A 15004-nucleotide genomic window follows, 5' to 3' on the forward strand; every position below is an offset into this window, starting at 1 on the left:
ATAGTAGGACCTACATTATTAAATTGATATAACTTTTCAAAAATTGAATGCACATATTTTTGTAGGACAGACGAAAATAGAAAGTGCATATATTTTTATGGGACGAAGGGAGTAATAAAGTAAGAGAAAGAAGAAAGTAGAGAGAATAAAGTAAGAGATAGGGAAAAGTAAGTGAGAAGAAATGTGATGACTTTTACTAAAAAGGAAAATGACTCTACTACTATGGAACGTACCAAAATAGCAAAATGACTCCACTACTATGGAACGGAGTGAGTAATAAATAGTTAAAGTGAAGAAATGGTAAAGTAAGAAAAAGAATAATATTGAGAATATTAAACCAAAAAGAATAATATTGAGAATATTAAACCCTGAACTAAACCAAATGTTCATACTTCGTAGAGATGGAGGGAGGAAGTATATAATCATACAAAACTCTACAAGGCAATCATTAGTTTTATTCTCAAATTATTTATCTCTTCTCATCCATCTCACTCTCGGTTCTTTAATGGGTCGGGCTATTTTTGACATCGTCAACACTAAAAATATTCAACAATTGTTATGAATAAGTTGGATCCTCCATAATGAAAATCCTGGGTGTCACGCCCGCATTTTCTAAGGATAGAAAATACGGTTGATCGCGACTAGGGGAGGATTAAAGGAGCGGGGAAGAAAGGGGAAAAAACATACACATTTGACCAAAAATTTAATAATTGGATTAACTTTGAAAACGTCATAATATTATCCTAACAATAATACCAACCTTAAGTAAATAAAGAATGGACAATAAACAATTTTCAAACGAGTTAGACTCTCCACGAATAAACAATTCTAAAGAAAAGGACTCTTAGCGGAAGCGTTCAAGACACGGAAAATGCCGAGTATGAAGACACGACAAAACCAACAATTATTAACCATGACAAAACAATCCATGGACTCTGCTCAACATCCTCCACGCCCATCGCCGCTCAATCTGCACATTAAGAAAAACAATATGCAGGGCTGAGTACTTGATGCACTCAGTGGACACATGCCAAAACATAGTTTGTCAAGCCATAATCAAGTGACCTTGGGGGTTTTAATTAAAAGAAACCCAAGTACACCAAAACATATATTTCACAAGTTCGGTCGGCCAACCATTTTCCATCCACATTCACCATCACCATATCTGAACATACATGACAAGGAACGTGGCCACGAACCAAGTCACTAGACCGGCCAACTCCAAAGAGATAGCACACGATCTACGGGGTGTACACTAGTCCGAGCAGGGTTTGCGGCCATACTGGGACCCGAATTCGATTTAACATACATAGCATAGCCACTTCAGATAGGTTCATTCAAATACAAAACATGGCAAGACAAACACTTTCCACCTCCTTTCACATAAAAAGTATTTAGGACATAGTCCTTATTAAAAAAGAAAGCCCACCTTAACAGCTTAACTCCTTAATCACTCTCTGGTCCCACCGCAAACAACGTGCACAAGCTCACCCTTTTCGAAATAACATGATATGCAAAAATCAGACTTTGCAAAATAATTAATTTAACAATGCATGCATCCTAAGTGTGTGTGTTCAATTTATCCCTTTCTCTTTTCTTAGCAAAACCTCATATGTCAAACTTGTTCCAACGTCACTCGAAAATTAAGAATTCGGACTCATCAATTATATACAAAAGTACCAAAACTCACTTCAAAACTTCCGATCGTCACTAAACTGATATAAGCCAATTATGTAAATTCCAACCATATATAAATTTAAATTACCCAAACTCAAAAGGTCAATCCAATTAAATACAATAAAGAATGGAAAGGAGTTTGTATCTTAAAATACTCTCAAACACGTCAATACTCCCTGCCCATTCTGCTTCCAAAACAAAATAAATGAAAAGGCATTACATATATTATATTCCTACCAACTCAAACTAATTAGTCAAGCCCATTAAACAAAAACTAAAGAATAACAGAAGAGGAAAAAACGTGTAACTTAAATATATACTTCCAATTTAAAACACGTTAGCAAATAAAAGTCAAGAACTCCCATTTTTTTTCAAAGTACACGTACTGCCTCCCCTTCCATCTCTTTCTTTTTTAAACATAACCTTATATCTTTTAAAACAATAATATACTCCCTATTCCATACACAACACACGTATACACCCTTTTCACATACACACGAAAATATGTAAAAAGAAGATAAAATTAATGATGAGGAAAGAGAAAGAAATGAAAGAAGTCAGTACATAAAATACTCCCAATACCCTACCCGTCTTCTTCCCCAACCAACATCAAACTCTCTCTACTGCTATTCTCCCACAATTTACAAATCATCTCTCAAATTTTAGTGTCTCAATTTAGGAACTACAATCTGATTTCGTGGCTACCATGAGTGTATGGATATATGACATGGAATTGGAGAAAAGAAAATACCTTTGGGAAGAAAAAGAAAAAATTTGCACAACAGAATGTAATAACAACTCTCCCAGTTTCTCCTTTACACTGTAATGTTTGAGATTTTTGGTTATGGAATCAACAAATATGGAGGTTTTCGAATTCAATTGAAGGAGGAGAAAATTACCTTAACGGAGGAGGAGGAGAATTGCAGAACGGAAGACGGTAATTTGTTGAGATTAAAGGGAAGATATATGTATATACGTATGTGGCGTCAAAAGGGGTTATTTGGTTGGAGAGATTTTAGGAGGGAAGGAGATATGGAGAAAACCGAACAGTAGTGGGATTGGGAGAAATTTATTTGACTAAAATTTGACTGCAGGAGGAGTAGAATAATTATTTATTATTTGGGCTTCTCAAAAATTGGTCCACTACAAAGAAATAAAGGCTAGAGTAATAGAGATAAAATGATAGGCCCAAATATTTGATTTAGAGTATTAATTAAATTGTGGTATTTTATTTTTCAATCTCGCCGACTACTTTCACCACACGATTAACCAACAACGATTCGACCATTTAATATTTCCAAAATCAACCAAAAATAACAAGGATGGTATTTTAGTCAAAGTCTATCACACGCTCGTTCCCAAAATAAAAATCTTAACTTAAAAAGATAGAGAAAAAAAAACGGGTATTACAATCTACCCATCTTCACAAAAATTTCGTCCCGAAATTTGCTTAGATCATTCAAATAATTCTGGGTACTTCTCCCTCATCTTGTCTTCCAATTCCCACGTAGCTTCCTCAATGCCATGATTTCTCCACCGAACCTTCACCGAAGCAATAGACTTATTTCTCAACTCTTGCACTTTCCGATCCAGAATGGCTTCGGGCTTTTCTTCGTAACTCAAATTCGGATTCAAAATCATCATCTCCTCTTGATGAATTATGTGGTTAGGGTCGAACACATACTTTCTCAATTGTGACACGTGGAAAACGTTGTGTACTCTCCCAAAGCTTGGTGGTAGCGCCAATCTATACGCTACGGTACCCACTCTGTCAAGAATCTCATAAGGTCCAATAAATCGTGGTCTCAACTTGCCTTTCACACCGAACCGAGTTATTCCTTTTGACGGGGCTACCTTTAGAAAAACTTTATCTCCTGCCTCAAATTGGAGATCGGTTCTTCGAACATCAGCATATGATTTCTGTCGATCCTGAGCTTCCTTGATCCTCTCACGAATTTGTCGAACAATCTCAATCATTTCTTCCACCGAGTCTGGTCGAAGAACTCTTCTCTCACCCACTTCATCCCAGTAAAGTGGTGATCTACACTTCTTCCCATACAATGCCTCATACGGGGCCATGTTAATAGTCGCCTGATAACTATTGTTGTAAACGAACTCTATTAGTGGCAACACTTCCTCCCAATCTACTCATTGATCTAGCACTACGGCTCTCAACATATCCTCCAAAGTCTGTATCGTCCTCTCTGATTGCCCATCAGTCTGCGGGTGGAATGCAGTGCTGAAATTCAACTTAGTGCCTAACTCTCGTTGTAGGCTCATCCAAAATCTAGAGGTAAACTTCGCATCACGATCACATGTAATAGTCACTGGTACTCCATGTAAACGTATGATCTCTTTCACATACATCTTAGACAACTTATTGGCTCCATAGGTATCACGAATCGGTACAAAGTGAGCAGATTTTGTGAGACGATCAATAATCACCCAAATAACAGTATTTCCTCATTGTGATCTCGGTAATCCTGTCACGAAATCCATTGCAGTGTGCTCCCATTTCCACTCTGGTATCTCAAGTGGTTGTAGTCTCCCATAAGGTCGTTGATGTAGAGCTTTCACTTGCTGACATGCTAGACACCTCTCAACAAATGCCGCTACATGTTTTTTCATGCCATTCCACCAAAACTGTCTCTTCATATCTCGATACATTTTGGTACTCCCCGGGTGCGCAGTATACGGTGTTTCGTGTGATTCCCTCATGATTTCATTCCTAATCCCTTCATCTCTAGGCACGCACAACCTGCCCTTAAATGTGAGGGCACTATCCGCCTCCTCGTGAAAATATTCTTGCTCCCCTGTCCTCACTTCCGAACGAATTTTCTCAAGTAAAGTATCGCGTCTTTGAGCTTCCACGATTCTAGCCCTTAGGTCGGGTTCCATTACCAAGGTGGCGATCCTTCCTTCCACTGTCTCGGGTGCTCTCACTACCTCCAATCGCATTTTACTGAACTCTCGTATCAAGTTCTCTTCGTTCGTGAGAAAAGTGGCCAATTGAGGTTGAGACTTTCTACTTAGGGCATCAGCCACTACATTCGCCTTTCCTGGGTGGTAGTTTATACTGCAATCATAATCCTTCACCAACTCAAGCCATCTACGCTGGCGCATGTTCAAATCCTTTTGTTCAAAGAAGTACTTGAGGCTTTTATGGTCCGTATATATCTCACATCGAACTCCATAAAGATGGTGTCTCCAAATCTTCAAAGCATGTACAACTACTGCCAACTCCAAGTCATGCGTCGGATAGTTCAACTCATGCGGCCGCAACTGCCTTGATGCATACGCAATCACTTTCCCATCCTGCATAAGTACACATCCAAGTCCAACTTTTGATGCATCGGTATACACCACGTAGTTAGTGTCTGGCTCTGGCACAGCGAGAATTGGTGCGGTGGTCAACTTCTCTTTCAATAACTGAAAACTGGCCTCACACTCCGGCGTCCAATTCACTTTGACCCCTTTCTTTAGTTGTTGAGTCATTGGCCTCGCTATCTTAGAAAATCCCTCGATGAATCTCCGATAATATCCCGCCAGTCCTAGGAAGCTCCGAATTTCATTAGGTGTGGTTGGTGATTTCCATATCTGTACAGCTTCCACCTTTGCGGGGTCTACTCGAATTCCATCTGCGCTCACTATGTGCCCAAGGAAATTCACTTCTTTGAGCCAAAACTCACACTTACTGAACTTGGCGTAGAGTTTCTCGGCCCTTAATGTCTCCAAGGTAGTCCTCAAATGTTTTTCATGTTCCTCCTCGTTCTTTGAGTAGATAAGGACATCGTCTATGAAGACTAAGACGAACTTGTCTAAGTATGGATGGAATACACGATTCATAAGGTCCATAAATACAGCCGGGGCATTGGTCAATCCGAAAGGCATCACTATAAACTCATAATGGCCGTATCTAGTTCGGAAAGCTGTCTTGGGCACATCTTCTCGTCGGACTCTCAGTTGATGGTATCCCGATCTCAAATCCATTTTCGAGAATACTCCAGCTCCACGGAGTTGATCAAACAAATCATCTATCCTCGGCAGTGGATACTTGTTCTTGAGTGTCAACTTGTTCAACTCTCGATAATCTATGCACATCTTTAGTGTCCCATCCTTCTTCTTCACGAACAACACCGGTGCTCCCCACGGCGACACACTGGGTCTAATGAAACCCAAGTCTAGCAACTCTTGTAGTTGTATCTTAAGTTCTTCCAATTCCTTAGGCGCCATACGGTATGGTGCCTTAGATATCGGTGCTGATCCTGGCTCCAAATCAATTGTAAACTCCAACTGTCTATCGGGTGGCGGTCCTGGCAAGGCATTAGGAAAAACGTCGGGAAATTCTTTCACTACTGCCACATCCTCTATGCTTCTTTCTTTCTTCTCCTCTCCACTTAGATAGACGAGATACGCCGAGCATCCCTTCCTCATCATAGTAGTCGCTTGAAGTGCAGAAATTATGGACTTGCGTCGGTTCATAGAAATCCCGTAAAATATAGTCGGCTCATTTCCCGGGGTTTGAAAAGAGATCTCTCTCTCTTTGCAGCGAATGGTAACATGATTCTCGGCCAACCAATCCATTCCCAAAATTATATCTACACTCCCCATCGACATAACTTGTAATTTGTGTGCAACTAGCTTAAGTTCTCCCATAGTAAATTCTACATTCGAGCAAATTTGTGAAATATCTATAGTTCCTCCTACGGGTGAAGTCACACTCATTCTTTGTTCAGTTCTATTGATAGGCAGTTCTAAAGTATTTACACATGATGCTGATATAAAAGAATGTGATGCACCCGTATCAAATAAAACAACAATAGGCATGTCGAGGAGCGTGCCCATACCTGCCAAGTTTCCTTGCTCTTGATTCCCTTGCTGGTTCGTCGGCTGTTTCCCTTTTAAAGCATATGCCCTTGCCTGAGTGGGAAGTCCTTGACGACGTTGTTGCTGCTGCTGCTGTGGTGCGGGTAAGTATCCCCTCGGTTCGGCTTGTAGTGCCCGCACTTGCGGACGGAACCCTTGATTGTTCTGTCCTGCTCCCATCCCCATAATCTTACTCGGGCATTCTCTTGAGAAGTGGCCATTTCCACCACAAGTGTAGCATTTATTGCTCTTTTCTCTGCACTCCCCAAAATGGTTCTTAAAGCACTTAGCACACTGGGGGGCTCTAGGCCGGAAGTCACCCCTCTGATAGGGAGCACTCTTCCTACCTCCATATTGCGGTGGGTTTCTGATGGGTTGCTGCCTCTTGTTATCATATGGAGTCCGATCTCCATCCCATTTCCTCTTATCTCTGAAATTATGTTGTTGAAGTGGCACTGGTGTAGTATTTGCTACTGTCGTCTCCTTAGGCAACGCTTCTTCCACGTCTAATGCACAAGCCAAAATCTCAGAATATGAAAGTCATCTGCGACTTGCCACTGCTACTCTTATTTCGTGCTTGAGACCAGCACGAAACTTTTCTGCCATTTTCTCATCTGTATCCACCAACTCGGGAGCATATCGAGTAATTTCACATAGTGCACGGTCGTACTCTGTCACCGTCATATTCCCTTGCTTTAAAGTATGGAATTCAACTACCTTTGCTCGCCTATAGCTCATGGGAACGTACTTATTGTACACCTCTTCCTTGAATATCTCCCAAGTAAGCGCTTCACGGCGTTCAGGGTTCATGGTCCTTAGCTTGGTATCCCACCAAAAATCTGCTGGCCCCGTTAATTGAAAAGTCACACAAGCGAGGCGTTCCTTGTCGGTGCACTCTATAAAATCAAATATGCGCTCGAGGGTGCGTATCCAGGTCTTTGCCTTAGACGGCTCTCCCAGTCCATCGAACTGTGGGGGTTTTTGCCTAAAAAGGTATCAATGTATTGTTTGGGTTGAGGCGGGGGTGGTGGTGGTGGTGGAGGCGGTGGTGGTGGTGGTGGTTGCTCTCCCTCGACATTCTGAGGGTCCACAGGGTCCTCCTCTCCACGTCCACGCCCAGGTCTACGTCCACGTCTCGGTGGCATTCTGATTCAAAACGCATAGATTAATATGGTCGCTCCAATTATTTATCACTACATTATCGTATCAAGACTTCTCACGCAACCTTTCATATATAATGATTATAGAATACGTATACAAAATCAAGCTACGTATGCGCATGTAACACCAACTATCATCACTCAAACTTCCATTCACACTTTCCGAACATTTATACTTATTATTTTTCTTTTATCCTTTCGGTATTAGAGTTTTACTGTGGTTCGTTGTTGCACGTTCATTTAGTTTGCTCAGAGAAGCAATAATTGAGTTGCTACATACAATTAGAATCGATAATGTAAGGTCTAACGTTCATCCCCAAACAGTCCGCAATCACACAAGGAATTCATAATATCATATTTCAATATATACGAGTCATGACTCAAATCATCGTGTAAAGGCCACATAATAGAGCATACACAAACAATTATCACTAGACGTCACAACACATAACAACATCATGTTCCTCAAAATCTCAATAGGATGATCGCGACTAGGGGAGGATTAAAGGAGCGGGGAAGAAAGGGGAAAAAACATACACATTTGACCAAAAATTTAATAATTGGATTAACTTTGAAAACGTCATAATATTATCCTAACAATAATACCAACCTTAAGTAAATAAAGAATGGACAATAAACAATTTTCAAACGAGTTAGACTCTCCACGAATAAACAATTCTAAAGAAAAGGACTCTTAGCGGAAGCGTTCAAGACACGGAAAATACCGAGTATGAAGACACGACAAAACCAACAATTATTAACCATGACAAAATAATCCATGGACTCTGCTCAACATCCTCCACGTCCATCGCCGCTCAATCTGCACATTAAGAAAAACAATATGCAGGGCTGAGTACTTGATGCACTCAGTGGACACATGCCAAAACATAGTTTGTCAAGCCATAATCAAGTGACCTTGGGGGTTTTAATTAAAAGAAACCCAAGTACACCAAAACATATATTTCACAAGTTCGGTCGGCCAACCATTTTCCATCCACATTCACCATCACCATATCTGAACATACATGAAAAGGAACGTGGCCACGAACCAAGTCACTAGACCGGCCAACTCCAAAGAGATAGCACACGATCTACGGGGTGTACACTAGTCCGAGCAGGGTTTGCGGCCCTACTGGGACCCGAATTCGATTTAACATACATGGCATAGCCACTTCAGATAGGTTCATTCAAATACAAAACATGGCAAGACAAACACTTTCCACCTCCTTTCACATAAAAAGTATTTAGGACATAGTCCTTATTAAAAAAGAAAGCCCACCTTAACAGCTTAACTCCTTAATCACTTTCTGTTCCCACCGCAAACAACGTGCACAAGCTCACCCTTTTCGAAATAACATGATATGCAAAAATCAGACTTTGCAAAATAATTAATTTAACAATGCATGCATCCTAAGTGTGTGTGTTCAATTTATCCCTTTCTCTTTTCTTAGCAAAACCTCATATGTCAAACTTGTTCCAACGTCACTCGAAAATTAAGAATTCGGACTCATCAATTATATATAACAGTACCAAAACTCACTTCAAAACTTCCGATAGTCACTAAACTGATATAAGCCAATTATGTAAATTCCAACCATATATAAATTTAAATTACCCAAACTCAAAAGGTCAATCCAATTAAATCCAATAAAGAATGGAAAGGAGTTTGTATCTTAAAATACTCCCAAACACGTCAATACTCCCTGCCCATTCTGCTTCCAAAACAAAATAAATGAAAAGGCATTGCATATATTATATTCCTACCAACTCAAACTAATTAGTCAAGCCCATTAAACAAAAACTAAAGAATAACAGAAGAGGAAAAAACGTGTAACTTAAATATATACTTCCAATTTAAAACACGTTAGCAAATAAAAGTCAAGAACTCCCATTTTTTTTCAAAGTACACGTACTGCCTCCCCTTCCATCTCTTTCTTTTTTAAACATAAAAACATAACCTTATATCTTTTAAAACAATAATATACTCCCTATTCCATACACAACACACGTATACACCCTTTTCACATACACACGAAAATATGTAAAAAGAAGATAAAATTAATGATGAGGAAAGAGAAAGAAATGAAAGAAGTCAGTACATAAAATACTCCCAATCACCTACCCGTCTTCTTCCCCAACCAACATCAAACTCTCTCTACTGCTATTCTCCCACAATTTACAAATCATCTCTCAAATTTTAGTGTCTCAATTTAGGAACTACAATCTGATTTCGTGGCTACCATGAGTGTATGGATATATGACATGGAATTGGAGAAAAGAAAATACCTTTGGGAAGAAGAAGAAAAAATTTGCACAACAGAAGGTAATAACAACTCTCCCAGTTTCTCCTTTACACTGTAATGTTTGAGATTTTTGGTTATGGAATCAACAAATATGGAGGTTTTCGAATTCAATTGAAGGAGGAGAAAATTACCTTAACGGAGGAGGAGGAGAATTGCAGAACGGAAGACGGTAATTTGTTGAGATTAAAGGGAAGATATATGTATATACGTATGTGGCGTCAAAAGGGGTTATTTGGTTGGAGAGATTTTAGGAGGGAAGGAGATATGGAGAAAACCGAACAGTAGTGGGATTGGGAGAAATTTATTTGACTAAAATTTGACTGCAGGAGGAGTAGAATAATTATTTATTATTTGGGCTTCTCAAAAATTGGTCCACTACAAAGAAATAAAGGCTAGAGCAATAGAGATAAAATGATAGGCCCAAATATTTGATTTAGAGTATTAATTAAATTGTGGTATTTTATTTTTCAATCTCGCCGACTACTTTCACCACACGATTAACCAACAACGATTCGACCATTTAATATTTCCAAAATCAACCAAACATAACAAGGATGGTATTTTAGTCAAAGTCTATCACACGCTCGTTCCCAAAATAAAAATCTTAACTTAAAAAGATAGAGAAAAAAAACGGGTATTACACTGGGTCTACTACTGATCCATGCACAAAATGACATCTTTTAATGATGTTCAAAACAACATGTTTCATAAAAAATAAGTTTTTTTTCTTTTTTCTTTATTCATTCATCTTTTTATTTATTTATTGAAATATTGTCATTTTTAACATCACTAAAAGACGTCGATTTTGTGCATGGATGAGATTATTGAGAAAATTGAAATCTCATGATTTTATATTTTTATTTTAAAAACTATGAAAGATACTAAAATTTAACCAAATTTAACTATTTAAATAACGGGGGGAGTGTTATATTGCTAACTACAATTAAATAATAGCTATTATATATTCAAATCAATGGCCTAGATCATCAGCCCCGAAATATCAATACGATAAAAAAACGTCAATAAGGATATTAAGGTCAATTTACAACAAATTAGTTATAACTAACTTTTGAAAAATATCTCATAACTTTAAAATTATGTTTTCGCACAACATATATCAAATTAAAGATAATTTCATAAGGATTCTAACGAGATCTCACTTGCATATGTTACGATGTCAAAATTTGAAAAAAATTTCAAAATTTTTCAATTTTTTTCGTACAACAACAAATGTCAACATAGTATATAAAATATGTCAATATAATACATGTAGAATGTCAATATAAGCAATGTGTTAACATTCTCAAAGCATTGTGTTGATATTTTTGAAACACTATATTGACATTTTCATCCAAAACCCTAATTTGGTAGTTTTTTTTATCTTTTTCGATTTAATTAGTAAAAACGAAAATTATACCTGACAAATTTTAGACCACAAGATTTCTAAAATCCTATTGTCTTAAATTAGTTATAGTTAGCAATTAAATGATGAGTTGGCAATTGATTACTCCCCTTAAATAACGTCCCTAAATAAGTATTGAATCCCATTTCTCCAATTTCAGAACAAGTCAAATTTTAATATAGGCCAAATACCTATTTTGTAAGTACACCATAACAATTTTACTAACTCATCGTCTAATAACAGAAAATTATAATACATGGAGTATATATTTTGTGGATATTATCGATATAATATAGATTATAAGTCATAAAAAATTACGAACATTTCCTCTACTTATGTATATTTTGCAATTATTATTGCTTCAATCTACTTTCAAGTCATCTGAACGGCTTGGTTTTGCGGATCTTAGATATCATATGACTTTGATTTGTAGTAGGACTTTTCAGCGGTAGGTTCAATTCTCACACATTTACAGAGAGAGAAATCGTTCTGCCGACTTCCTTGTACGGAGGGGGGCCTAGACCCCTGCCTGTCCTTTTACGATTGAGTTTCTGCGTCTCGGTACCTGAAGACGTTTGTTATGATGGACCAGCTGGAATATCCTAACTTCTGTTTCCGATGGAGAGATGTGGATTGATTTTGTTATTATGGTAGTTTTTGGTATTTCACATTTATTTCTTCCACTTGTTCATTTTGGTTTTAGCTTAGTTTCCATAGTATGGTGGTTTCCGACTTGTGGGACCTTCAGTTTATCTTTTCATGTTTTTGTCTTGGATCCCAGCCACTTTTGGTCTTGGATCATGTTTTGGAACGTCATATTTTGATTTTTATTTACGGGTTGGAGGTCTGCCTAACCCCGCCCACACTGGGTGTCTTTAATAAAAAAAACGATAAAATAAAAGAATCTATTAATCTAGGCGGCCCACTTATTTGGCACATCTTCCAAAGCACCATAACTTCCATTAACACAAATCTGGCCAATTTTTTATTGAATAAAAACACAAGATTTAAAATCCCTTTAGAGCCTCTCCGATGGTTTTAGGCTAGCCATAGGCTAGCCACAACTCCTCCGGCCACATCATCAGCACTAAAAACTACTCCTACCACATCATCAGGACAAACAATTGGACAAGCAATAGGCTAGCCACAATAAACAAAATTATAAAAAAAATAATTAACAATCACACAAAATACGGAATTAAATTTACGACACAGATACGGGAAAATTCAATAATAATATTTAAATAAAAAAATTACATTAATTAAAAAAATCTAACGACGTGCAGTCCTCCGCACCCATAACTCTTCAATTAAATTCTTTTGGAGTCGAATATGAACATCCACTGGCTCATGTCGGCATGTGCCTTGAGGCGGCCGACTTCATCGTGAGGTACCCCCCTTCGTACGTTGGGGGCGGCCACGCCGTGGCTTGGGCCGGCTTCATTAGCATCGTCATTGGCCCAACTAGTCAGTTGTACACCTTCATATTCGACAATCATGTTGTGCAGGATAATACAGGCGTACATTATATCAGCAATGCAGTCGACATGCCACAAACGCGTTGGACCCTAATTGCTACCCATAGAGACTGGAGCACACCAAATGCGGGCTCCACGTCCTTACGCGCCGACTCCTGTCGTTCCGCAAAGTAGGCCTTCCTCTCATCTGATGCGCATCTGATCGTCTTTGATGTGTAATTTTCTAGTTCAAATATCAAGTGCAAGATCACACAAGTTTAATAAAAATAACTATAATATTACAACGATACTGCAAGAATACATCGTCGAATGTAGTACTTCGAGTGTCGAACCACAGGGAGGCGTAGGTTATTTAATTTGAGTTGATAAGATTAATAAACTAAATTTAAAAACTAAAGTACGAAAATAGAGTTACTCAAGAGATAAAGAACGATTGCTTCTAACAACATTCGGATGAATCACTATTGCATTGATTCTATATTCAAGTTCATAATCCATTGAGAACGATGTATCAATTTTACACTCTAAAAAGTACTAAACATACTTTAAGAATTATAGTACTAGTGCTAGCTGAACACATAGCCAAAAGTACATACTCATTAGACTAATATTCCTGCGGAAGCGTGGCAAATACTAGACTAACTTCTTGAGACTAACAAATATTATGGTTAGCTGAACACTTAACACATAAACATCTTCTCATCAAACTAAACTCCTACGGATGCATAGTAAGTATTAATTCAACTTTGAAGACTTTTTTACATCAATATTCACTTGTACATTTATCTCTGAACAAGATAAAATTAACAAGTTTTTCATCTAAGTTTTCATCCAATTTCCAAGTTAAAGAGACGTTGGAAAGAGGCAATTAATATACTACATTTGATGCATCAAAACATAGCATAAATAAAATCCGAACCATAGACGAAAACCAAAGCGAATGATTAAATATAGAATCTCTACAATCAATTCATCCTACTAGTGTTAAGAGCAATGAAGACAAACTAGCCACTCATGCTAAAGAAGAAAAACCGAAAGATTAATGGTGTTTTCCGGTAGTCGATGGTAGTCCGTCTCCGAGATGATGAAGATTGGATTCCGGGGTCCTCCTCCCTTCTTCTTCTTCCTTCTTTTCCTCTGATTTTTCTCTCCAATTTCGTATCTCCAGAACCCTCCCTTCCTACTCAATTTCTCTTCCTTTTTAATTCTTCAACTCCGAGAAGAAACTGCCAAATTGCAGTTTGAATTCCAAAACGCCCGACCAGGCGAAATTAGAAGAGAAAATCGTCCGACCGGGCGAACTGATTCTGGAGGCCTCGCTGAAAACACCCCGACCGGGTGATATATCGGTGAACAACTCACCCGGTCGGGTGATATGCTCTGGACTCCGCATGAGTTAAAAATTTCACCCGGCCGGGTGGAATTATTAGGCTTAAAAATACACCCGACCGGGTGCCTCCTTTTGAGAGCTTTCTGGACAGTCTGGGGAATTTTTGCACAACTTTTTCACCATCCGGGCTTCATTCCTACACCATAAAACATACTTTTGCAAGCATCAAACTATATAAATCATGTAAAGTTAGGGGAATAAAAATGTACAATTTGATTCGCATCAGTCTTCACAAAGACGGGCCACCTAGGGTATATCCCATCCGCCAAGTAGTAGCTCATATCATGTTGGTTCCCGTTGGCGATAAAACTGATGGCCAGACCGACACCCTGGCACTGCTCGTTGAAAAGGGGCGACGAGTTGAGGACGTTGAGGTCGTTGTTCGACTCAGCTACCCCAAAATATGCATGCTAAATCCACAGCCGGTAATCAGCTACGACCTCAAGGATCATCGTGGGATTCTTTCCCTTGTAGCCGGTCGTGTAGAACCTTTTCCAAGCAGCGGGGCAGTTCTTCCACTCCCAATGCATACAATTTATGTTGTCCAACATCCCGGGGAACCCATGCTTCTCCCCGTGCATCTACATCAGATCCTGGCACTCTTCAAGGGTAGGGCTTTGAAGATACTGATCACGAAATATTTCAATGACGCCCTGACAGAAATACTTCAGACAATCCAGGACAGTCGTCTCACCGATGTGGAGGTACTCGTCCCACATGTCTGCCGC

At 38.7% G+C, this 15004-nt stretch overlaps 1 protein-coding gene and 2 long non-coding RNA genes across 3 annotated transcripts; all 3 read right to left on the reverse strand.

Moving 5' to 3' along the window:
- Nucleotides 1–766: 766 nt before the first annotated feature.
- On the reverse strand, nucleotides 767–2835 carry LOC121741747. The gene is made up of 4 exons (XR_006037920.1): nucleotides 2577–2835; nucleotides 2429–2497; nucleotides 1430–1492; nucleotides 767–970 (listed from the first exon to the last, which is right to left on the reverse strand). It is a non-coding gene; the product is annotated as an uncharacterized LOC121741747 (long non-coding RNA).
- A 2110-nt stretch (nucleotides 2836–4945) lies between these two features.
- LOC121810382 lies at nucleotides 4946–7353 on the reverse strand. The gene is made up of 3 exons (XM_042211167.1): nucleotides 7128–7353; nucleotides 6525–7049; nucleotides 4946–4992 (listed from the first exon to the last, which is right to left on the reverse strand). The coding sequence occupies exons 1-3, from the start codon at nucleotides 7351–7353 to the stop codon at nucleotides 4946–4948; spliced, it is 798 nt and encodes a 265-aa protein (XP_042067101.1).
- Nucleotides 7354–8319: 966 nt separating this feature from the next.
- LOC121741746 lies at nucleotides 8320–10913 on the reverse strand. Its single transcript, XR_006037919.1, has 4 exons — nucleotides 10138–10913; nucleotides 9990–10058; nucleotides 8983–9045; nucleotides 8320–8523 (listed from the first exon to the last, which is right to left on the reverse strand). It is a non-coding gene; the product is annotated as an uncharacterized LOC121741746 (long non-coding RNA).
- Between the last annotated feature and the right edge of the window lie 4091 nt (nucleotides 10914–15004).

This window comes from Salvia splendens, chromosome 7, assembly GCF_004379255.2.
Source record: "Salvia splendens isolate huo1 chromosome 7, SspV2, whole genome shotgun sequence".
In the NCBI taxonomy this organism is placed as follows: domain Eukaryota; kingdom Viridiplantae; phylum Streptophyta; class Magnoliopsida; order Lamiales; family Lamiaceae; genus Salvia; species Salvia splendens.